General features: G+C 34.5%; 1 protein-coding gene across 3 annotated transcripts in view; it reads right to left on the bottom strand.

Moving 5' to 3' along the window:
• The window catches only part of USP47 (ubiquitin specific peptidase 47), a 117,839-nt gene that overhangs the window by 74,765 nt on the left and 16,188 nt on the right, over positions 1-26,886 (bottom strand). For 2 of the 3 annotated variants that reach the window (XM_038569050.1, XM_038569052.1), the window contains exon 2: positions 4,403-4,462. The exons of the other annotated variant lie outside the window; for it this stretch is intronic. In XM_038569050.1, the coding sequence (XP_038424978.1) occupies positions 4,403-4,462 (60 nt within the window). The remainder of the gene's footprint in view (positions 1-4,402; positions 4,463-26,886) is intronic. 3 annotated transcript variants of the gene reach the window in all.

Below are 26,886 nucleotides of genomic sequence, written 5' to 3'. Positions count from 1 at the left end.
GTTCTGAGCATCTTCCTCATCTCCTTCCTCTTCTACACCTCACACAATCACCAAAATTCTATCAATTCCACCTTCTGAATATATCTTGAGCCACCCCCTTTCTCTTCATTCCTGCCGACAGCAATCAAAATCTTACACGAGATTATGGCCATGGCTTCATGAGTTTAACTTTTTCTAATCTTGTCTTCCTTCCATCCAGAATAACATGCAAATCTGATTATTTAAATCTCTTGCTTTCCCTCAAAATCAAGTGCAGCAGTTGCTTATTTGGGGTATGTATCACCATCCCCATAATAGGCTTACAGAAGTATGAACTGCACAAACTGCTGCTGTATACAATAATTTATTTCTTTCCTTCTCTTTTACAACAATATCAAGGCCAACCTTTATTGCTTTTTTTCCCCTTTTGTTGCTTCTATATTACCCATTTTTAAATAATAGTTATCATTGACTAGTGCTGAAGACAGAATAGCCACAAGGTTTTTTCGTTTGGTGGAGTAATACAATTGTAATTTGTTTCTGCTATACACAACTTTGGATTTGCAAGATATTATTCAAATTAAGGTTAATCCAAGTAGTTTAGAACAGAAATAAATTTCTACAAAAGATGTATAATATTTAAAACAGACTGGCTAGCATATTTCAGACAAATAAAAATATTTAATTAAAAATAATAATCCATTTAAGAATGAAAAGGATAATACATTTCTATAAAATAGAAATACATTTCCATAAAATAAACAGGATAGTAAGAGCATTACTAATATGTTTCTCAGAAAAGAGAAAAAAAGCCTTCACCTATAAACTTAAGGTATTATATTTACACATGTAATTAATTTTTTCACACCTTTTAATCCCAAACTGAGAAACATAAACTGGACCTTTTATTTATTTTTATTTTTTAAACTGGACCTTTTAAAACTCTGGTTTACAGTAAAATAATGAACAATTCAAAATAAATTTCAAATACAAAGATCCACTTTCATAGTTTTAATAGTAAACTTCAGAAGTAGATTCAAGTTTTCCAGGTATAAAATACCATAGGGCCAGATTTTAAAATCTCAGATATGCTGGAACTGATAGTCCAAGGAAGATGAACCTACCAAAGAATTCAGAATCCAAAGTGTGATTTACTTCAGAATACATCAGTATACACTAGAATGGTGATGTAACAACATTATAAGCTTTCTTTAAAATATATCAGCACAAGGCATAGGCACTCTTGGACCTCCACTCTTTCCACCCAAACATGTGGGGAAATTATCCCCAAAGAAATCTCATCTGAAGACTAAATGTACTATAGCAAACACAAAATTTAGTCTCATGTGTGCCTTTTATTCTTTTGAATGAAAATAGCTTTCTTTTCTGTGTACTGCACATAAATAACTTTGCTCCCTTTTTTAATAGGACGAGTATAGAGGCAAACAGGGAAGTCATCTGTAATCCCATAACAGACAGATAATATTAACATTTTGGAGCACATCCTTCCAAATATTTTGTCCGAATGCGTACATATACATGCACATTCCTGAACACACACACTGGGTTAGAATATACATGCTGTTTTGTAATTTCTTTCTTTACTTATAAATATATCATGTAATCTTTTCCTGTCAAACATTTTCTAACTTACCATTTTTAACAGCTGGATAGTATTTTATTACAGATTAATAATAATTTATTCTATCAGTTCCATTTTACTGACTCAGGCTGGACTCTACAATGTTATATTAAACATGCAGATTTATAGAGCATTTACAAATCAAAAGATGTTTCTTAGAATTAGAAAAATAGGGTAGCTATCTTTCTTCTTTTCTTTGGAGCTCTGACCCTGGTCGATCCCACTTATGCCCAAAGGAAAAAGCAATCACCTTGAGGTAAATGAAAAATGGCTACAAATTTTTTGCCATCCATTTTCTTTTGCCTTTTCACATGAATCTGGACTGGCCTATTGACCAGCTAGGACCAACAGAATTTAACAGAAGTGACACTGTGACTTGGGGCACAACCTTAAAAAATCAGCAGCTTCTATTTTCATACCCCTTGGAAGATTCCATCTTATAATTTAAAAAAAAAATAAAATTAAAAAAAAAAACCCACCTACCCTGGGACCACATGCTACAAAGAAGCCCTAACAATCCACACAGAGAGAAAATAGCCACTTAGTGGTGCAATGGAGTATCTAATATGGAGAAAAGTCTTCTCAGACATTCTATCCAAAGCCAGCCACCAGCTAAATGCAGCCAAGTAAGATCCCCAGTGATGCCACAAGAAGGAGAAAAACTGGCCAGCTAAGCCTTTGCCCAAATCCCATCCCACTGAATTATGAACAAATAAACTAGTTGTTCCCTGCCACTAAGGGGTAGGCTGTTCCACAGCAATAGATAGCAAAAATACACTTACACACATCAAAACACACCCAAGCATTAGGATGTAGTGATGGTAGTGTTGGTAGCAGGAGGGAGGGTATCCATTTAAATAAGACACCCAACATTAAGGTAAGCCATCAGAGGATATATCATAGGGAAGACAGCACAATTTTTGAGTTAAAAGTTTTATGATGAGTAAGAGAAAACAGATAAGAGAAAATAAATGCAAAGTTTTAGAGAAGTCTAAATTAGCATGATCCACTTGGGAAAATATTTAATCTATCTTAGGTGAGCTATTAGAAGGGCACAAAGTTCCCGACACAAAAAATCTAGCCAGTTACAAAACAGGTATAAAGTATAAAATTAAAGCTATTTATTTTATGGACAACTCATGGCAATATTATACTTGTGAGAATAAGGGGCACATCAACAGCAGTTACAAGAACACTAGGAGAGTGTTCTGTCCATACCTGTCTATGCTCACTGAAGAAACAAAGCTAGATTTCCTAACAAAGTCTGAAGAATCCTTGAAAGAACAGAGTAAAAAATAAATAAATAAACCACAGTCTTATTTACAAAAGATAAAATATATTGGGATAAAAACACTAAACATTTTCTTCCAAAGAAAGTTTTGCTGCTAGGGACATCCTGTAGAGGTCGACATGAGATAATTCTGTGGAATCTCACAGCCTGCTTGAAGGTATGTTCGTTCACCTCTTAAGTCATGTCATCTCCTTTTCCTGGCCTTCCTAAAGAGATCTAAGTTCAAATCGAAGTTCTCTGAAATTAACACCGTAATTTTTGTTTCATAAAAAACCCTTCCTAGGTGTTTCTTATTTAAAAGGAAGGTGTATAATTGGTGGCATATATTCAGAATATTATTAGTATGTAGAAAACAATATCAACCAAAATTCAAAGTTACCAAGATTCAGATTTTTCTAAGAAAAAATATATAAAGAATTTTAAAACATTACAAAGGGATTTTACCTCTAAATGTAACAGTCAACTCATTTTCCCTTAAGACTTCTTTCTTTTCAATATTATTACAAAGAATAATATTATGGTTGCAAACTTACACATATGCACAAAACCCGTTTTTTCTGCTTTTTGGTGCAGGAGCTGCTACAAGCTAAGAAGACAGGCCTCAGTACATTACCCTTCTGGACATCCACGGTTAATATTGCCATAGATTAAAAAAGAGAACTAGAGGGTATGAATATTTTTGCTGATTGAAATTTGTTAAATGTATCAGCCTCACTCAGATTTGCATTTTCAAAAAAAAAAAAAAAGATTTGCATTTTCAATTGAACAAGCGACAATAACTGGGGCAGTGATGGGGGTCCTAACTTACATTAAAAAAACATTTTTAAATGGAGGACATTTTTAAGGTCCTCCCTCCATGCCATTCTATTCCTCCCCTATGGCCATCCCCTCTCCCCCCCAAGAAAACTCCACAATGTTATATGACCTCTTCCTAAGTGGTCTTTTGCCACAGATCACTTAGAGAAGGCAAGAGACTCAAGGAACCACCTTGAAGAAAGAACTGGAGTTGAAAGGACCTGAGGAAAATGAGGTATTAAGTAAAGGTTGGAATGGGATGCTTCATCATCACAAGAAAGTTTAGGTTACAGTGCATTCAGGCCGCTGGAAAAGTAATAGTTTTATTTAATTATTCAAATAAGATTTCTGGGCTTTGACTCTATAAACTATTAAATGATTTCATTCTTGCACCATTTACACTTCAGAAAATGAACTATATCTGTATAAAAAGTAAACCACCAACCCAAAAGTCAAAATAAAGGATTCTATAGCATTTTTATGATTTCTCCCTTATTTACATGTTGAAAACAAGTGACTATCTAGACATATATATTCATTTAAGGTGACTTTCGTCTTATTCAAATCAAGTAGAAATTCAAGTAAGTCAAACAAGCATAAAACTTAAAACATGCCTTGTTATTAAATAAAAATACTAACATGCTGTTATTTGTTCTGCTGATTATCATACTAAAGCAATTACATCAGCAGTCTACCTGTAAAAATTTCTTCTTCATTTCATCAAAGATATTTTGTCTGCATCTCCAAAACACATCCTATGGTATATAAGAACAAAATGAATTACAACTACTTGAAATAAGAACAATTTAGCTAAAAACATTTTTGCAACAAAATATGTATTAAGTAGTACACCACCTAGGATCTTATTTATAAATTACATTTGTAATTTTTACCTTAAGCCTCATTTACTCTTGTAAGGTTACTGAAAACCTGTGCTATAGTGATAAACATTAATATTAGCATGGAAAAAAAGACCAACCACATTTTAAAGGAGTGGTAGCTTTAGAACTATCTGCAAATCAAATGTTCTGAGCCATATAATATTTTTCCAGTTTTACTGAGATATAATTAACATCTAACATGGTAATAATTTAAAGTGTACAACATAAAGATTTGATATGTGTATATATATTGCAAAATGATTACCCAATAAATTTAGTTAACATCTATTATTTCACACTGTGACAATGTTTTCTCCTAGTGATGACAACTTTTAAGATCTACTCTCTTAGCAACTTTCATATATACAGTGCAGTATTGCTACTATAGTCACCACACCACACATGGCATCCCCAGAACTTATTTATCTTACAACTGGATGTCTGTGAATTTTGATCACCTTCACCTATTTCCTCTACCCTCTTCCTTTTGCAACCACCAATCTGTTTCCATGAGTTCTTTTTTTTTTTTTTTTAGATTCTACATATAAATCATATCAGACAATATACCTTTCTTTTTTCCTAAGTCACATAATATTTTGAGTCCATTAAAGGAACTTTGCAGGGAAACCTAGAGATCCCTGAATTAGCTGGTTTGTAAATCTGGATTTCTCACATGATAAGTAATCAATCAAGCAGGGCTGCTTAACACTACCAGCTATTTTCTTTCAATGTAAATCTTTTCCTTATTATGAGACAAGCTTATTTTTCCAAAGAAGGAAATACAGAGGGCAGCCCCAGTGGCCCAACGGTTTAGCGCCGCCTTTGGCCCAGGACATGATCCTGGAGACCCGGGATCAAGTCCCACGTCAGGTTCCCTGCATGGAGCCTGCTTCTCTCCCTCTCCCTCTGCCTGTGTCTGCCTCTCTCTCTCTCTCTCTCTCTGTCATGAATAAATAAATAAAATCTTAAAAAGAAAAAATAGAAATACAGAAATACGCAAAAGGAAATAAAGATAACCTATAATCAAGAGATAATCTGAAAAATCTTGGTTTTACACCATTTCACACTTTTTCTCTATGAATCTTGTTTTCCCCACCTTCCTTAATTAATAAAAAGACAGGCCAATGTATTATTTCAAAACGTGCTTTTTATTACTCACAGTAACTTGGATACTATTCTATTCTTATTTGCTTTTACAATAGAAACATATTTCTATTACAATAGTAGTAATTTTTAACAAGTAACTCTAAAATAACCCCTATAGCAATTATTAACAATTTGATATACATCCTATCAGATCCTTATCCATTCCATGCATATATTTATTATACAGATTGTTAATTATTAACCAAATAAGATCATTCTGTACACCATCATTTGAATTCTGCTCCTTGTCCCTCGATATTCAGTCATCTTTCTATGTCAAAACATTTAGCTTAAAACTAGTGATGGGGGCAGCCCGGGTGGCTCAGTGGCTTAGTGCCACCTTCAGCCAGGAGACCCGGGCTGGGCTCCCTGCATGGAGCCTGCTTCTCCCTCTGCCTGTGTCTGCCTATCTCTCTGTGTGTCTCTCATGAATAAATAAATAAAATCTTAAAAAAAAAAAAAAAAAAACTAGTGTTGGGACACCTGGGTGGCTCAGCAGTTGAGGGTGGGATCAGGGTGTGATCCCGGAGTTCTGGGATCGAGTCCCACATCAGGCTCCCTGCAAGGAGCCTGCTTCTCCTCCCTCTGCCTGTGCCTGTGCCTCTGCCATTCTCTCTCATGAATAAATAAATAAAATCTTTAAAAAAATAAAATAAAAATAAAAACTACAGTGTTCCATTACATAGAAAACCATAATTTATTTAATCTGCTTTTAATAGGCATTTAGACACTTTCAAATTTCCACTACAGCTTTACTTATCTGTACATTTTCTTCCCTAAAGATAATTTCCCAAAGAAAGAATTACTAAAGCAAAGGTTATATACTCATTTTTAGGGCTTTTAATACATGGTGCCAAAAGGCTATCTCTTCCACAAATAAGAACCGAACTGCTAATATGTGTCAACCAGTAGGCGCTCAGAAAATAACAGTAAATAAAACCCTTGCCCTCAAAGAGCTGCCACTTTACAGTGGGAACTCAACCATAAACAAATCTAAGTCAGGAGGTATCCACCAACCTGAGTCTTTACATTTCTGTCCACTCTAACTGGAATGTTCTTCCCATGGATGTCCTTACTTCCTTTGCTCAAATATCATTGTGGTGGCTTCAAAATATGTCCACAGATTCTCTGACATGCTTTCTAGCAAGAATGGAGTCTAACTTCAGTCCCCTTAATTATGGGTCAGCCTTAGTGACTGCCTGTGAAACACAACATGACTTTCAAGGCCCAGGTGGAATGGGCAATACAGCTTCTGCCTGGCTCTCTCTCAGACACTTGCCCTTGGACCATGGCTACTAAGTTGTGTGGGAGCCAAGCAGCCACATAGAAAGGTCATGCATAGATGTTCTAGCCACAGCCCAAATAAGATCCCAGCTGGCAACCACCATCAACCACCATACATGTGAGGAAACATTCAGATAATTCCAGTCCCTAACCTTTCAGCTGCCCAGCTGATGCCTAGCAGAACAGTAATGAGCTGTCCCAGCTCAGTCTTTCCTAAATTACAACTCCATAAGCAAAAGTCACTAAGTTGGGCAGGGTTTTATACAGCAAAAGATGATCAGACTAGTCGATTTCTCAATCTGGTCTTTTTCTTATCATCCTTGTTAAGTTACAATCCACTTACAGTTTACGTCACCCTTCCTTGCTTCAAGTTTCCCCACAGTACTTTAGCCACTTGACATATTTCTTTATAATTTACTTGTCTATTGTCTATGTCCAAGAAACTTCTCCTATGAGCCAAGATGAAATAACAGACAATATTTACCCTCCCCAACTTAAAACTAAAAAACTACACAAAGTATATGAAAAGGTAATTTTCGACAGTATTAAACAACAAGCAATGTAGGACAGTGACCATTGTGAAGGTAAAAAACAAACATGATGAGCTAACCTTCCAGATTACAGTGCAGGGAGGGAGAATCCAGCTAGAGTCCAGCAATTTCCTGAGTTGAAAAAAATGCGGTGGGAGTTCAAAGGGGCCAATTCAGCTAACATTTATAGAGCAAAATACTGAAGAAAAGAAAGCTGTGCAAAAGGCAAGCTCCAGAGGTCTACAGTGGGGCCCTCCTTGAGTATTTTGGCTGAGCACTCATCAGTAAGTGCATGTGAACAACCCCTTGAGCCACAGGAAAGAATCCTCATAGCTTGTTTCAGTGCCCACCAGCCAGAATTTAAAAACTGCAATATACAAGGCATCAGACAAGAGTACTCAAGGAGTACTGTCTCGGTAGTGGGACCAAATTAGGCCTAGTCTAAAGGCTACTCTAGCCCAATCTTACAAAGCTTAAAAGCAAGCCTCAAAAAGACCAAACTGTTCACAATTAACTGCATTCAAGAACAAAGTTCAAGAACATTTATAGGCTCAAAGTATAATTCACAATGTCTGCTACCCAATCAAACATAAATAGGCATGTAAAAAAAAAGCAGGAAACTATAACCCGTAATAAGAAGAAAAAAAAATCAATGAAAGCCAACCCAGAAACGATATAGATGATAGAATTAGCAGACAATGATATAAAAATTTTACAACCATATTCTGTATCTCAAGAAGGTAGATAAGGGGAACCCCTGGCTGGCTCAGTCAGTAAAGCATGTGACTCTTGATCTCTGGGTTCTTGAGTTCAAGCCCCACATTGGGTGTACAGATTACTTAAAATCTTTAGAAAAGAAAGAAGGCAGATGAGGATGTTAAAAAAAAAAAAAAACATGGAAAGTATTAAAAAGATCCACTAAATTTCTAAGGAAGGAAAGTACAATCTAAAATGACTATATAATGGATAGGATTAACAGATTAGGTACACTGAATAAAAGATTAATAAACTTGACGACCTCAAAAAAAAAAAAAAAACTTGAAGACAGGGCACCTGGGATATACAACATGATTTTCAAGACCAGGGGGAAAGGGCAATACAGCTTCTGCTCAGCAGGCAGTTTGCCTCTGCTTCTTCCCCAGTTCATGCTCTCTCGCTCTCACTCTCTCAAATAAGTAAAATCTTTAAAAATAAATAAACTTGAAGACATAACAATAGAAACTATAAAAAAAATGAGACTCAGATTTCATCTTTTTTATGGTTGCATAATACTCCTATGTACACACACATACACACACACACAAACACACCCATCTTCCTTATCCATGCATCTTCTGATGGGCTCTTAGGTTACTTCTACACCTTGCCTATTGTATATAATGCGGCAATAAACATAAGGATGCACATATCTTTTCAAATTAGTGTTCTGTTTTCTTTGGGTAAATAAAGAAATTGCATCATTTGAGATAACATGCAACCTAGAGGGTATTATGCTCAGTGCAATAAGTAAGGCTAAGAAAGACAAAGTGGAAACTTACAAAAATAAAAATAAGCAAAAAGCAGAATCCGACCTAAAAATACAGGGAACAAACTGATGGCTGACAGAGATGGGAGAGTAGGCAAAAATGGGTGAAGGGGAGTGGAAGATACAGGCCTCCAGTTACAGAATGAGTAAATCACAGGAATACAGAGCACAGCATAAGGAATACAGTCAATGGTATTATAAAAGCAATGTATGGGGACAGACAGTAGCCACACTTCTGGTGATGTAGCATAATGTATAAACTTGTTGGGCAGCCCTGGTGGCGCAGCGGTTTGGCGCCACCTGCAGCCTGGGGTGTGATCCTGGAGACCCGGGATCGAGTCCCACATTGGGCTCCTTGCATGGAGCCTATTTCTCCCTCTGCCTCTCTCTCTCTGTGTCTATGAATAAATAAATAAATAAATAAGTTAATTAATTAATTAATTAAAAAAAAATAAACTTGTCAAAATCACTATGTTGTACACCTGGAACTAAAGTAACATTGTGTGTCAATTCTACTTAAATTAGGAAGAAAAAAGAGAGAGAGAGAAACACAAAGAGGAAAAAAATAACATACCCACAAACAAGAAACCCAAAAAGTGGAACAGAAACCATAAAGGCTAGAAGGAAGTTGCACAATATTTTTCAGGTGTTAATAGAAAATAACGGTTAGCCCAGAATCCTAAAATGAAAAACATGTCCCTCAAGAATGACCCATAAATTGTTTCAGTAGTCAATCAGAATTCAAGACATTCTTAAATAAAGGAAAACTAAAAGAATTTGTCTCCAGTAAAACTACTCTAAAGGAATGGACAAAGGAAATTCTCTAAACAAAAAGGAAATGATCAAAGAAAAAAAACCTTAGAACATCAGGAAGGAAGAAAGGTGACAGCATGCAAAATAAGGCTAGCTACAGTACGCTTTCCTTCTCTTAAGTTTTTATTAAAAGTTTAACAGTTAGGGGATCCCTCAGTAGGCTCAGCGGTTCAGCACCTGCCTTTGGCCCAGGGCATGACCCTGAGGTCCCGGGATCGGGTCCCATGTTGGGTTCCCGGCGTGGAGCCTGCTTCTCCCTCTGTGCCTCTCTCTCTCTCTCTGTCTATCATAAATAAATAAATAAATAAATAAATAAATAAATAAATAAACTAAACAAACAAACAAACAAGTTTAACAGTTGACGTTAAAGTGAAAAGACTGCTTGATATGGTTACAGATGTATAGAGTAAATATCTGACACCATTATATTGTAACAAGGGAAGGTAAAGGGACATAAAAGAGTGAGGATTCTGTATTTCAACTGAACTGATAAAATGATGACACCAGTAGGCTGCGTTAAGTTGGTATATATAAGGTAATACCCAGAGGAATCACTAAAAAAACTATCATGAAGGATACAATCAAAATCACTATAGATAAGATGGAATTTTAAAAAAATGTTCAAGCAAATGCACAGGAATGCAAGTAAAAGACAACAGAAAAATGAAACCCAGAGAACAAACAGGAAACACAAAATAAAATTGCTGACTTAAGTGCTAACATATTAATCATTACATTAAATATAAATTATCTAAATACATCAACTAAAAGATAGATACTGCCAGAGTGGATTAAAACAAACAACCCAACATGCTATCTCAAAAAATTCACTACCACTACACACATATATAGATATACACATATATGTAATATAAGTCAAATATACGATCTATAAAATATTTTTAAATACTTAAATATATTTCATATAAAATACTTTCCATGAAAGTAGGATAGAAAAAAATAAATCATGCAATCATTAATTGAGAGCAAGAGTTAATTTTAAAAATTAGTATCTTATAGACTACAGAACAAAGATAATTATTAGAGACACAAACATTATATGATAAAAGGGTCTATCCACAAAGAAGACATAGCAATCCTAAATGTGTATGAACTAAACAGAGCAGCAAATGTGCAAAGTCAAAACTGATAAAACTAAGAGAATTAAGTTAATCTACAATTATACTTAGATTTCAACACCTCTCTCTTAACAGTTGCTAGAACAATTACACAGAAAATCAATAAAGACATAGAAAAAAATAATACCATCGACCAACAAGATCTAATCAACATTTATAAAACATTCCAACCAACAAAGACAGAATATACTTTCTCTTCAGATGTGCATGGAACACATACCAAGACAGACCACATTCTGGGCCACAAAATAAACTTAAATTTAAAAGCATTGAAGTGCTATTAGAGTGTACTCTCTGCTCACTGTGGATAACAGAGAATCGGAATATAAATAAATATAATGTCTTCTTAAATTGGAAGATTCAACATACTAAAAATTTCATTTCTTCCCAAACAGATACAGCTTCAAAGCAAGTCCTATCAAAATGCCAGTAAGAGTTTTTGAAGATATAAACAAGATTATTCTAAAATTTTTGCGGAAAGGCAACGAAACTAAAGTAGCCAAAAGAACAAAGTGGGAGAACTCAATCTACTCTATTTCAAGGCTCATTATATAACTAGAGTATACACTAGTTTATATGCAAATATGGATCATAAACTTAAATGAAAAATATAAAACTATAAAACTTTTTTTTTTGGGGGGGGGGGAACAGGAGAAAATATTCCAGAACTAAAGCTAGGCAGAGTTCTTAGACGACATCAAAAGCATGACCTATAAAAGGAAAATTTGATAAACTAAATGTCACCAAAATTGAGTCTATTTTACAAAGACTCTACAAGGATGAAAGACAAGCTAAAGACCAGGAAGAAATATTTCAAACAACATAACTGACAAAGATCTAGTACCTAGACTATAAAGGACTCTGTGCACCACACACACACACACACACACACACACACACAATCAAAACAAAAAAACCTAATTAGAACCAAAACAAAAATAAAAAAACCCTAATTAGAACCTAAGCAAAAATCATGAGACATTTCAAAGAGCATAAGCAGATGACAAATAAGCACAAGATGGTCAATGACCATATCACTAGCCATTAGGGAAATGCAAATTAAAATCATAATGAGATATTACCACATACTTATCAGAATGGCTAAAATTAAAAATAGTGACAATATCAAATGCTGACAAGGATGTAGAAAAACTGGATCTCTCATACTTTTCCTGATGGGAATGTAAAATGGTACAGCTACACTAGAAAACAGTTTGGTAATTTCTTAAAAACTAATGACGCAACTACCATTCAACCCAGCAATTGCCGTCTTCAACAATATCACAGGGAAAGGAAGAAAACTATAGTTTTAGAAGATGCTACCAGTGGGGAAAATAGAGCAAAGAATACAGTTATCTTAATTGTCTACAAATGAGTCTACAATTACCTGAAAATAAAAGCTTAATTTAATAAATAATAAGTCCTATTTAGTAGTAGTATACTACTCTTCTCTCTCTCGTAGAGACTAAGAGAGGGCTGCATATTTTAAACCTTGAAGCTGAATAGAAGTAGAATGTGAAATGGGGTACTCCTGAGAATGTGTAGTCACAAGTTAGCCTTCAAATGGATTTGCAGTTCCAATTCACACTAAATGGTACGAAAAATCCCAAGCCATGAATTACATTGAAAATGGTTCTAAGACAGTAGTTTCCCAAGTACATAACAGAAACAGTCACATTTTTTTTTCTGGAGAACCCACTTATATTTCAAAGCTCAATTTCCCTGAAAATTATTTTCATAATTCTAAAAAAATGGCTCAAAATTGTTTTTTTAATCGCTAATTACATAAGGAAAAAGGCACCATAAGTGACAGCAAAGACCAAAATACAGCAGATGGCACACATAAAAGTTTTAATATTGAAACTACCAGTCACATCATGAAAGATTGTTTAATATGCTCCAAGAAATGAGAGCTTTGAAATTTTAAGTAAATGTTAGCAATTAGCAGGCTTTTAAAAGTACTGAATAAGATTCCTAGAAAAGAATATAACAAATTAAAAACACAAAGGTTAACAGTATATTTAAAATATCTGAAAAAAGAATTAATGACCTCTACAATAGAACTAAAATTTCCTAAACTTTTACTGACATAGAGATGTAAAACATTAGGGTATTAAGAGACATGAAGGATATAGTAAGAAAATCTAATTAACATCCAAGAGAAGAGAGAGAATGGAAGTAGAGGGAATATTTAAACAGATAATGGCTAAGAACTTACAAGAACAATCAGATTGAGGAAACCAACAAAATGCCAAGCAAAATAAACAAAAATAGTTTAGATACAGCCAGAAAAATGACAGATTATCTTCAAATAAACAATAATTAGATTGACAGCTGATTTCTCAACCAGAGAAATGGAAACCAGAACTTAAGCATACCTTTAATGTTCGAGGGGGGGCGGGGGGGACCAAAAACCTGCTATCCCAGAATGCTATATACAGTAAAAGTGTCTTTCAAGAATGCAAAAGCAGAGATTTTTGTGACCAGTAGATCACAGTTAAAGAAACTTAAAAAAAAAAGTATTCTCTTCCTTCTTCACCAGTTCCTTTGCCAGGAATCCATGCTTTTTTCCCATTCAAGAATGTTTTCTGCAGGCTAAAATCCCAGTGACCATTTGACTGCAACTACATGAGAGACTTCAAGTGAGAATCACTTGCTTGAGGCAGATCAACTCATAGACCCCTGAGGCTTGGAAAGGCTATCAAAGCTTGAGGAGTCATATACTTTTAGAACTTTATTGAAAGACCTGAAGAAAGACAAGATATATCCTCTTTAGTCTATTTACAATATGCAGAATTATATTTCACAGTAACCTCTCAAAAAAAAAAAATCTATTATAGGCAGGAAGAAAAGTGATCCTAGAGAGAAGGTAATGAATTCTGATCTGGCTATCTAGGCTGATGACCATAATGCTTACCTAATTTCTACTAAACAACTACTGTAGTGCCATAATCATGTGGCACCGTAATTATGTCTACCATGAAAACAATTTTCTGAAAAAACCACCATAAACTCAATAAATACACAATGCTAAACAGCTCATATATTGCCAGCAAATCAGAGGCATGGAGAGACTTTGCTTATCTAATATGGAATAGAGACTATTCATGGATTTGGGGTTTAAAAAACCTGCCATATTTGCTCTTCTGAGCCTTGAGTCTTATTCTCACTCCCCACCTCCTGTACTGGATCTGGTTCCCTCCTGGGCAGTACAATTTTTACTCAATGTTTACACTTTGGTTCCAGAGTTATTTTCTCTTTAACAAAGGAGTGAAATATAAAAAGAAATGAATATAAAAACTACAAAAATTAACTCAAAATGGATCAAAGAACTAAGTGTAAGAGCTGAAACTATAAAACTCTTAAAACAAAAGAAAAGTTTCATGACTTTGGAGTTGGCAACGATTTCTTGGCCAGGATACCAAAAGCAGACAACAACAACAAAAATAAACTGGACTTCATCAAAATTTAAAACTTTCATGTATCAAAGGACAACAGAGCGATAAAGTAATGAATAGAATAGTAGAAAAAAATCTGCAAATCAACATATCTGAAAACATAATAAAATGGATAAACTTCCAGAAATAAAGAAAATCTCAACAATCCTAAAGCTCTTAAACAAATGGAATCAGTAGTTAAGAATCTCCTAATAACATCAACAAAATTCCAGACCTGGATGATTTCCCAAATACTCAAAGATAATTCAACTTTTAAAGAAAATGAGAGGGGATCCCTGGGTGGCTCAGCGGTTTGGCGCACCTGCCTTTGGCCCAGGGCGCGATCCTGGAGTCCCGGGACCGAGTCCCACATCGGGCTCCCGGCATGGAGCCTCCTTCTCCCTCTGCCTGTGTCTCTGCACCTCTCTCTCTCTCTCTCTCTCTGTCTCTCATGAATAAATAAATAAAATCTTAAAAAAAAAATGAGAACTGCTCCCTCAATTATATGAGGCTAGTAAGATAGTAAACTTTAAAAAGACTAATAATAGAAGACAGAAAAATTATAAACCGTATCACTCACGAAAACTGCAAGAAGTCTGAAGCAAAGTTTTAGGAAATTAAATCTTACAATGTATTAAAACTTAATATATCATAACTAGGTTCATTTAACAGTGGAAATATCACAGGGGATTGATCCCTGGGTGGCAAAGTGGTTTAGCGCCTGCCTTCAGCCCAGGGTGTGATCCTAGAGTCCCGGGATTGAGTCCCACATCAGGCTCCCTGCATGGAGCCTGCTTCTCCCTCTGTCTGTGTCTCTGCCTCTCTCTCTCTCTCTTTCTTTCTCTCTCTGTGCCTCTCATGAATAAATAAATAAAATCTAAATATATATATATGCCACACAGTAACAGATGGAGAAAAAATCATGTCAATACATACAATACCAAAAAAGCCATTTGAATAAAATTAAATCTTTTCTTGGACATCCTTTCATGATAGTGCATAACAAGACAGAAGGAGAATTCCCTTGATGAAGTGCATCTATAAAATTTTATAGCAAATATATTTAATGATGAAATGCTAAAAGCTTTTACTTTAGGAAGAAAACAAGGATGCACACTAGTCACTACTTCTGATTAACATTGTACTGGAGGGACAGTACAATAAGCAAGAAAATGAAAAACAACCTAAATGGATTAGAAAGAAAGAATATGGTCCTTATACATAGATGCCATGATTGTCTATCTAGAGAACCCAAAGAATTTACATATAAATTATTACTATCAATAAAAGCTTATAAAAGTTTCTATGTCATTAAAAAAAGTATCAGAAATAAATTTAAAATCCAATAAAAATATAATTTACAATAGCATCCTAAAATACAAAGTACTCAGGAATAGATGTAACCAAATCTCTTTGTAAGAAATGAACAAGATCTAAAGAAAGGGTAAGATTAATAAAACATGGATTAAGTTTATCAAGCGGAAGACTCAGTATTATAAAGAAGTCAACTTTTTCTATAGGTTCAAAGTAATTCCAATCAAAATTCCAACTTTGTGTATGTGTGTGTTTACTAGAGGTGTAAGAGGGACTAAATCTGAAATCTATATGAATGTGCAAAGTTACAAGAATAGACAAGACACTCCTGAACAATAAGGTTGAGGAACTTATCCTACCAGATACTAAAAATTAGTAAGAAACTATAGGAATTAGGATAGTGACATTGGTGCAGCATGTTACCTCCAAAACAGAGCCAGATATATATATAGAAACGTGATTAAACTTTTTAGTAAATGATCTTGGGATACAAAGGAACCCACAGAAATTTGATGCATACTTCATATCATACATTAAAAAAAATCTAAGTGAATTAAAAGCCCAAATAAGAAATTAAAAGCCCATATCTATAAATTAATCCCTCCTTCCCTCTCTTCTTTCTTTCCCCTCCCTTCCTTCTTTATGGGGGGTACGGGGTCCAGAGTGGGGCAGAGGGTTAAAGAGAAAGAGAGAATCCCAAGCAGGCTCCACACCCAGCATCGAGCTTGACACAGGGCTTGATCTCAGGACCCTGAGATCATGACCTGTGCTGAAATCAAAAGTTGGATGCTTAACTGACTGAGCTGCCCAGGAGCCTCATGACACATCCTTTAAAATGTAATGTGGTTTTTTAAATCTTAGGATAGGAAAGAAAAGCTTTAGGTATGCAAAAAAAAAAAAAAAAAAAAAAAAACCACACACACACACAAAATTTAAGATTATGGACTTGTTGATTTTAAAAATTAAAAGGGTGAAAAAATAAACAAATTGGGAAGACATTTACAACAAACGTAACAAAAACCAGTATCCCAGAACGATAATAAATTCCATAAAACTATGAAGACAATCGAATAGAAAAATGGCCAAAGACATGAACAGGAGATTGTAAGAAAAGAATGAGCTCACAAAGAAATTTTTTGAATGTACAATATTATTAGTAAGTGAATAAGGCTATAAACCAATAACTCTAACTCACGGTTAGAGGGGATGTAAAATGATATAACCCTTTAGGAAAACAGTTTTGCCATTACTTATAAATCTGAAAATGTATTTATCCTACATTCCATCAATTCATCACTACATTCCATCAATTCATCACTATCTATCTATCTATCTGGCCACCCAGCCAGCCAGTCAGCCATCATCTATCTCCTAAAGAAACTCTTGTCTCAAGGAACAAGAGATATGTACAGAAATGTTTATAGTACCATTTCTCAAAATAGCACAGAACTGTAAATATCCTAAGTGTCCTTCAATGATAAACTGTAGTCTATTCACAAAATGGAAGACTAACAGTGAAAATAAATGAAATGCTATTGGGTACATCATCATGAATGTCTCTCAAAAATATAAAATGAAAGAGCCAAGTCACAGCAAAATATTAGCCAGACTAAAAGCCACAAAATTTATATAAAGCTCAAAAACATATAAACTAGTCATCTTATTGTTTACTGACACAGCATGTGGTGAAAAAAAAAGAAAAACATAGTTATCAAAAATTTAGAATGGTGGTAGAGGCAGGGACACAATTGAGGAGGGAGTTATACAAAATTTCTGTGGTACCAGTAATGTTTTATATTCTGTAAAAGATGCCTGAGTATTTTATTATTATTCTTTAAACTGTACTTAACATATTGTTTTTGTGTCTTATTCTTCATAATAAATGAAATCAAAATGGGAACAAAACACAGATGACTTAGAGTTTAATTTACTACAAACAATGCACATCTTGCTTATTTGTTAAAAATATTTTATTTATTTTGACAGTGCACACGCCCACAAGTGGGAGGGGAAGGAGAGAGAATCTTAGGCAGGCTCCATGCTCATTCTCATGACCCTAAGACCCTGACCTGAGCCAAAATGAAGAGGCAGATGCTTAACCAACTGAACCATCTAGGCACCCCACATCTTATTTTTGATAGTATGAGATTGATAAATCAACAAATACAAAAGGCACAAAATATCTTGACTTAGAAAAGCACACCTTATCTATCTTTGGTTCTGTTATATTTAACATTTTAAGTAATTATATAGACAAAGCCATGAAAAAAGATGATCAAATTTAAAGAAAAATCTAAGGAATAGTTACTACAATAAAAAGGACCAGGGATCCCTGGGTGGCGCAGCGGTCTGGCGCCTGCTTTTGGCCCAGGGCACGATCCTGGAGACCCGGGATCGAATCCCACGTCGGGCTCCCGGTGCATGGAGCCTGCTTCTCCCTCTGCCTGTGTCTGCCTCTCTCTCTCTCTCTCTGTGACTATCATAAGTAAATAAATAAATAAATAAAAAATTTAAAAAGGACCAATTTCAAACCTATCTCAATAGATATGGCCAAAACAAAATTTTAATTTTTTAAGATTTTATTTATTTATGAGAGACAGAGAGAGGCACAGAGACACAGGCAGAGGGAGAAGCAGGCTCCCTGCGGGGAATCTGATGCGGAATTTGATCCCAAGATCACGTCCTGAGCCAAAGGCAGACACTGAGCTACCCAGGTGCCCCGAAACAAAAAATTTAAATTGAAATAAAACCAATTTTCTTTCAAAAAATAAACTAGACCTAGGTGATAATCCACCAATTCTACCTTTAAAAATTCATCCAAGGGTATAGTCAACGCATGTACAGATGTGAATATAAAAGGACACTCAGTAGAACATTACTATAAATGTAAAAAGAACCTATCAAAAGCTGTCTAACCAAAAAAGAAATAATTTATAAGAAAATTATAATAAATAACATGCAGTGGAATACCAAGCAGTCTTTAAAAGTAACGTATGAGGGGCAGCCCGGGTGGCTCAGTGGTTTAGTGCCGCCTTCGGCCCAGGGCCTGATCCTGGGGACCCGGGATCAGGTCCCACGTCGGGCTCCCTGCGTGGAGCCTGCTTCTCCCCTCTGCCTGTGTCTCTGCCTCTTTCTTTCTGTGTGTGTGTCTCTTGTGAATAAATAAATATAATCTTTAAAAAAAATAAAAATAAAAAAATAAAAGTAACATATGAGATATGCAGATAAGGGAAAATATCCAATATATATTGCTAAGAAGCAATGCTAACCTTCAAACATGAAATATAATAGCATTTTTAAGAGTCTATATTGGGAAGGAGAAGGAAGGAAAATTTTCAGAATAAAAGAATCATATCAGAGTATTAATAGAATTGTCTTTGAGGGTAAGAGCTAGAGGTGTTTTTTCCCTTTATGCTTTCTGGAATTTCCAAATATTTAGCACTGCACGTGTACTTGTTTTTATAATTTATATGCAAATCATACGAAATACAGTCAGCAAATTTAGTCAATATATTAAGTAAAATGTTTAAAGTTTTAGCCTATTCCTACCCTCTCAAACAAAAGAGACAAAATACCTATCCCTCAATCAAAGAGCACAATTAGAAAACAAAAGCAATTTGCCTAGGTAACAATACACATGGAAAAGATATCTAGGGAGAGTTGAAGAACTACACTCAGTGTGTACAACCAACAGACTGCTGTGTCTACACATTAACAAACAATAAAAACCAGCACAGTCAAGGTCAGGTACCATAAACAGACAATATGCAGACTGTGGGCAATGTATAGGTACTACACAGGAAAATAGTTAAAGGAACTAAGGATATCTAAAATACAGAAGACTTATGATGATAAACTTCTACTACTAAGATTCTTCTACTTCAAGTAATATATTTCTGGAAAAATAAAGGCCAGAAGGAAGGGTGGAAGCCTCTTAAAAGGAAATTAAAAACAAAATAGTATTCATTTAGGTAGTAGTTTAAAAAAAAAATCAATGTTGATTATAGTCTTAAAGCCACACATAACATTCTACATATTAAAATATCTAATACTTCCATTTCTGGGATAAGAGCAAGTGGTGACACTTTTCCCTATTCCATCTGTTAAATACAACTACAAGCACTATGCATTAAACAAAAATAAGAAAACACTGACAGGTGAAGAGGAAGCGGACTGGCTAGGGACCTCAGGACCCAAAGAATGAAAGAGATGGTGGTTAATTCCCTGTTTTTCTTTTTGCCTAATACATCCTGGTCTGAATGGCACAGACTGAAAATGAAAATGCCCCAAGACAAGACTGTCCTTCTCTAGCTAAAGGATCAGAAAAGGGACAGCCTCACAAAACAGGAAACTTTTAGACATTAATCATACTATGGCCAAATATTACAGGGGTAGAAAATAAATAAATAACTTGCTCTGCTTCCACTCCCATCATCAAGGTCCAAGAGATTTCCACTCCCATCATCAAGGTCCAAGAGATTTCCACTCTCATCTGGCTAAAACAAGCAGTCCCATACTCTTCCACTAGAGTGGCATTAAAGACCAAGTGGGCAATGGGACTTTCTTTCATTACATCCCAGTGATAAGAAGCACCTCCTCACTTCTCTATCAGGAGAGCCCTCATGGGAGAAATAGTCCTTCTTCCCATTCCAGCAAAGCAGGTATCCACAGAAGTTTAAAGGAAACCTGAACTTCGTCCTCATCCAGGAGTAACAAGGTACCACTCCCACCCCAGGCTGTAAATAAAGGTGGGAGGAGGAACCTGGACTTCCACCCCCACCTCTCAGTAATGAAGGAGCACGCTCTTTCTCTTGTTGGCATGGTGTCAGATGAGATCTGTTAAAACAGACGTTTAAGTAAGATTCAGAGTTTCATAATACAGTACCCAAAACATCCAGAATAAAACGAAGTCACTTGTCACACCAAAAACCAGGATAATTTCAACTTGAATGAAAAAAAGACAATCAACAGATGCCAACACCAAGATGACACAAATGTTGGAATGATCTGACAAGGACTTTTTTTTTTTACAGATTTATGCATTCATTCATTCATTCATGAGAGACACACAGAGAGACAGAGACAGAGACACAGGCCGAGGGAGAAGTGGGCTCCCTTCAGGAAGCCTGCTGTGGGACTCGATCCCAGGACTCCAGGACCACGACCTGAGTGAAAGGCAGATGCTCAACTCCTGAGCCACCTAGGTGCCCCTCTGACAAGTATTTCAAAGCAGCTGTCATAAAAATGTTCAACATGAACATGAAACAAATGAAAAAACAAAGTCTCAACAATAGCAGATAAAATAACTAAAATTAAAACTCATAGGAGCTCAATAGTAAAATGAAGATGACAAGGGAATCAATGATCTGAAAATAAAAAAAAACAGAAATCTTTATATGAATAAAGAAAAAAAAGACAAAAAAAATTACTCTCAATATTTGTAGGACTATAACAAAAGACCTAACTAACATTCTTGTCAACTAAGTCCTGGAAGGAAAGGAGAAAGAGGGTGGATGTGAAAAAATAATTGAAGAAATAATGGCTGAAAACCCCAAATTTGGCAAGAGGCATATACCCAGATATTCAGAAAGCTGAATGAATCCCAAACAGATTAAATACAAAGCAATTCATGCCAAGACATATCATAATCTAGACAAATCCTTGAAAACTTAAGACAAAGAGAAAGCTTTTAAAAACAGAAATAACAGCTTATCTATAATGACAAAAACAATTCAAATGTAGCAGATTTCTCATCAAATATCACAAAGGTAGATATTTTCCATAATATTTACCAAGAGCTGAAAGAAAAGAATTGTCAGCCTAGAATTCTATAGTCAGTGAAAATATCCTTCAGGAATGAAGGGGAAATAAAGACATTTTCAGATGACGGAAAACTAAAATATTTGTTGCTAGCGGATCTACCCTAGAAGAATGGCTAAAGGAAGTTCTCTAAATAGAAATGATGATAATGAGAAGAAATCATTTTGTATTAAAAATGAAATATTACATTCTACGATAATGTATATTTTATAGAAGTATTTTGTATTAGTAATTAGAGCACTGCTATTTTACGTTAAGTAATTAGAGCATTTCTCGATTAATACACTGTGCAAAACCCCACACATAAAATAACTGAGTTGACTCAATGTGACATTTGGGTTATTTCCACAAAAAGCTAGACTTCATGAGTTCTTAGTCAAGACTATAACTATGCTGCAAACTAAAATTCAACTTATATCATTTCAGCTTACAAGTTTTCCAAATACATGACCTGCTCTGAGTGCTAAAACTGTCTACTGATCTGGCAATTTCTCTTCTGGGTTTATAACCAAAAGAAATGAAAGCAGAACTCATAGATAGCTGTACACCCATGTTCACGGGAGCATTATTCCCAACAGCCAAAAGATGGAAGCAAATATTTATACAGATAGAAGATTAAATATAAGGAAATACAAGGGTGGGGTGTGTGTGTGTGTGTGTGTGTGTATAGTGTACATGGGTCTGTATGTATACATACATAAAATTGAATATTATTTAGCCTTAAATAGGATGGCAATACTGACACAAACTACAATATGGATAAACCTTGAGGAATAGATACTAAGTGAAATAATCTTGTCACAAAAAAAACCAAATATTGTAGGATTCCACTTATTTGAGGTACCCAGAGTAATCAAAATCAGAGAGAATGGTAGTTGCCAGAGGTTGAGGTCGTGGAGATGGGAGGGTATGGGAACAGGGAGTTACTGCTAATGGGTACAGTTTCACAAGATGAAAAGATTTCTGTGGATGGGTGATGGTAATAGCATAGCAATGTAAATGTAATTAATGCTAACAAACTGTATATTTAAAACTGGTTAAGAAAGTAAATTTTATGTTATGTGTATTTTTTTTAAAGATTTTATTTATTCATAAATACACACAGAGAGAGAGAAAGAGGCAGAGACACAGGCAGAGGGAGAAGGAGGCTCCATACAGGAAGCCTCACGTGGGACTCAATCCCGGGTCCTCCATGACCACACCCCAGGCTGCAGGAGGAGCTAAACTGGTGCGCCACCGGGACTGCCCTATTATGTGTATTTTACCAAAATTAAATATTTTTCAATTAAATATAGAACTTATGACCATTAAGTCTGTGGAATTAGCAAATATGTCTGCAAACTGGGTTTCTAATGGTTTTACATTACAAACACATAATAGTCATAAGAACATATTATAGATATATGTAAATATATGTATAACCATGGAATACATTTCTATTTTCTCTTCTAATTCAAAAAATATAAAATCTGCCTATTAAGGGCTTTCATAATTTGACTGTATATATGCATATAGAGAGAGAAATAGGATATAGAAATAAGTGCAGATTTATTTATATATGTAAGTGTGCATATTTTCTAGCTCCTTTGAGAAGATCTAGAAGCAAGGATACCCATGTGACAATAAATACATCTAGTCCCCAGATCATAATTCTGAATACCATTCTCCACCAAAAGGATTCAGAGGTCTTTGTAAAATGACTGATCTTAGTGTTAGGGTTGGAAAAGTACAATAGCTTAGAATATCCTGCACTGTCACAGAAAGTAAGGAAGTACTCCAAGAATGGTGAGATATGTCAGAAGGACTCAGGAGCCAGTTGAAAAGGTTCTCACTGGCCAAATCTGGAGTAACTTGAACATCAAAATAAATATTTATTCAACTGAAAGTTTACATTAAAAGATTGTTGTATCAGGAAGTAATTAAATGACTAAAAATATATACATAGGTAAGCTGAAAATTTAATAGTTAACATGTTCTAGGGACGCCTGGGTGGCTCAGCGGTTGAGCATCTGCCTTTAGCTCAGGGCGTGATCTCGTGTCTCAGGATAGAGTCCCACATTGGGCTCCTTTCATGGAGCCTGCTTCTCCCTCTGCCTGTGTCTCTGCCTCTCTCTCTGTCATGAATAAGTAAATAAATAATCTTTAAAAATGTTCTATTTCCTGAATAATATTAAAATACTGATGATGGACAGTAAGTCTAATTAGAGAATGGCTATAACTAACTTAGTACTCATAAGAATCCCTTAGAAAAAAATTAATTTTCAGAATTTAAATCTCACTTGTTCACTTTAAAACTAAAATGCTAACTACAGAAGTTAATTGCCAAGAAGCTCAGTTCCTAAATTAAATATAAAAATTTTAATCATACTTTTAAAAAATCTGATCATGAACTTTTTTATTCAGTATATTTTCAATATTTAATTTAGGAAGGAATATGTAAATCAAAGAGATATTAAGAGTAAGGACATTATCATCAAATTTGATATGCATCAAGTTATAACTTTTTAGCCATTTTTTCAACTTTTAACTTCTCAAGAATTAAATCATTTCCTGTTTCCATTTTAATGTGGGTGAAAACTGAAGTTAAAGTACATCATTAAATATATCACATTTCCCATTCCTCTTGCTGTTTAGCATTCCTAAACAGTTAAACCATTCTAACAAAACATCTCTGTGAATCATTATAATCAGAAAATGATACAAGCTCCATATACTAACAAAAATAAAAGACTTTCTTAGATACAATTATCCTCAACTCCATTCCCACTAGTATCCCTCTACAACTTCCCCCAAATGGTTCAGTCTTCTTAACCCTACCTTTTCATCAGCGTGAAATTATACTCTAGGTTCAAATTTCTCAAAAGAAGTGTCTTTCATATATCTAGGATTTGTTTTAGCTTTTTAATGGAATTTCGCTTCTTTTGTTAATATACTCAAAGAAAACAATTACGTCCAAAGATTTGAGAAGACTGGCCAGGAATACATAAATACTTCAGAGAATCATAAAAATTCAACATGAACATGAATAAAGACCAACAAGTACATAAGAAAAAAACATAAGCAGATTCATATGCAAGATTCTGCTTATTAGGTAAGAAATGAAAATGGCTAATTTAGAATCTTTACTACTGAAAATGGACCACAGCAGAGTTAAGTCTAAGTCATTCAGGGAATTTGCTAAACAATACATTTGGGAAATTAAATTCAGGAAAATAATTTATTAATACATAGTTTCTGCTGTTGGAGCATAAAATATGTTCTTAAAACTCTTCAATAAATTTATAAAAATTGATTTTGAAAGTTTTAAACTTTTCCAAACTGATTTTAAATTTTAAAACATTTGTAGTGCAAGGGCTTTTCCTATTACTTTTTTTTAAGATTTTATTTACTCATTCATGAGAGACAGAGAGAGAGGCAGAGGGAGAAACAGGCTCCCATGGAGAGCCCGATGCAGGACTCAATCCCAGGACCCTGAGGCCAAAGGCAGACACTCAACCACTGAGCCACCCAGGTGTCCCGGGCTTTTGCTATTTAAAGGAAATTTGATAATAATCACTCTCTGCTTTAACTTATTTTCTAAATTCAAATCTTCATATAAGAATTTTCTAAAAGACAACAATGCACCTGTTATAAAAGCTAAGTTCAAAGCATAAAAAACTGTACATATAGCTACATTATATTTTACTATCTTAGTTAAATGCAAATTCTGTGATAAACTAATCTGCATTAATTACAGGTGCTTATTCAATATATCAAGATATGGATTTTGTGAATTTAAACTAATACGGAATAAGATATGACATGAATTGTCTGTTAATTTACGACATTTGTTTCCAAATCATATAACATCTCAAGTAATACAGTATAATAGTATGACTTACAGCATGTTTTAAAACTTTTGTAAAAATACCTATGTTCATACTTGTTCTCTGTGCTCTATTATAGTGTCCCTCTGATATCTGCATTCTATTTTCTTCTAAAATACCCATAAAACAAGCTCTCAGAACCCCATCATATTATAATCAGAATACTAATTATATAAAACTGAGTTCTTTGTAAACTACTTTTACTTGTAACAATTACATCAAGTACCCATTCAATTAGAAAATTAACATAAAGTTTCAGAACTTTAAGAAAAAAGTTTAAATCAAACTATGAGCAATATATTTTACTTGACAGTTAAGAAACCATCAATCAGATAACACATCACACATGACACAGAATTATAATATTTAAGGCTGGATGGACGTTTAGACATGTGATCCAGCTCCTTATTTAACGGATGAATAAAAAGAAATTCTGGAACCTAAAGTGACTTGCTTTAAAGTTACATATGAACATCGATCTCCTAAGAAATAGAGGCTTTCTGATGACTTTATAATGTTAACGTATTTGTGGCAATAAAGTTATAATGCCATTATTTTTCTCCTGAATTCTACCCTAATACTCTTCTCATTTCTGCCTTATTCCTTCTAATAGTTGTTCTACTACTGGTAACGAGTGACCCACTAATAATATACTGTAGGTATCTAAACTTAGAAGCTAAACAAACTACTCTCAGGAGAGGAAATAGTACGCCCTTTACTATTCCTGTTATCTTTATTTTGATTACTGCTAAGTTTTCTTCTGTGAGTAGGCTGTTGTTGACAAGCAGTGACTCAGCTTGTGATACAACTGACTTGTTTACAGGTCTTGAATGTTCTACAGCACTATTACTAAATCAAAGAAACTATTTTATTGTGTCTGTTACCATGCTTTTATTTAGAAGCATGAATAATAATTTTAATGTAGGAATATTACATTCTTATAATCCTCTGAACATGAAATTGTACAATTGAAAAAAAATGTAAAGGTTACTTAAAACTATTAGAAGAGTGTTTATTTCCTATTGGAGCGGCCTATAATGCAAAGAGAAATGTACTGCACAGGGCAAAGTATCAAGGAAGGCTAAAGCCCTCCAAACAAGCTGGCTACTTTTCTTTTAGCTATATAATCTTATGCAAGTCATTTAGTTGTCACTTTTAAGGCCCACAAAGAGTTTTTCTGAAGATCCAAAGAAAATATCTTGAAAATACAAGTGATAATATAATAATATCAAATAGAAGGTATTATAGAACTATCAGTTACTATCCTTATAATAGACTTAAGAAAAATATAATCCTCCACTATAAAATCTATAATTTATAATATTTAAAACTGCAGAAGGTTATCTTACGAGAATATGAATTTCATCAAACAAGAAAAATCTACAAAGATCTTTTGTTTTCTGATTGCATAGCCTTCTCACAAA

The sequence above is a fragment of the Canis lupus genome, chromosome 21 (genome assembly GCF_011100685.1).
Source record: "Canis lupus familiaris isolate Mischka breed German Shepherd chromosome 21, alternate assembly UU_Cfam_GSD_1.0, whole genome shotgun sequence".
In the NCBI taxonomy this organism is placed as follows: domain Eukaryota; kingdom Metazoa; phylum Chordata; class Mammalia; order Carnivora; family Canidae; genus Canis; species Canis lupus.
This window is presented reverse-complemented; position numbering and strand designations above follow the sequence as displayed.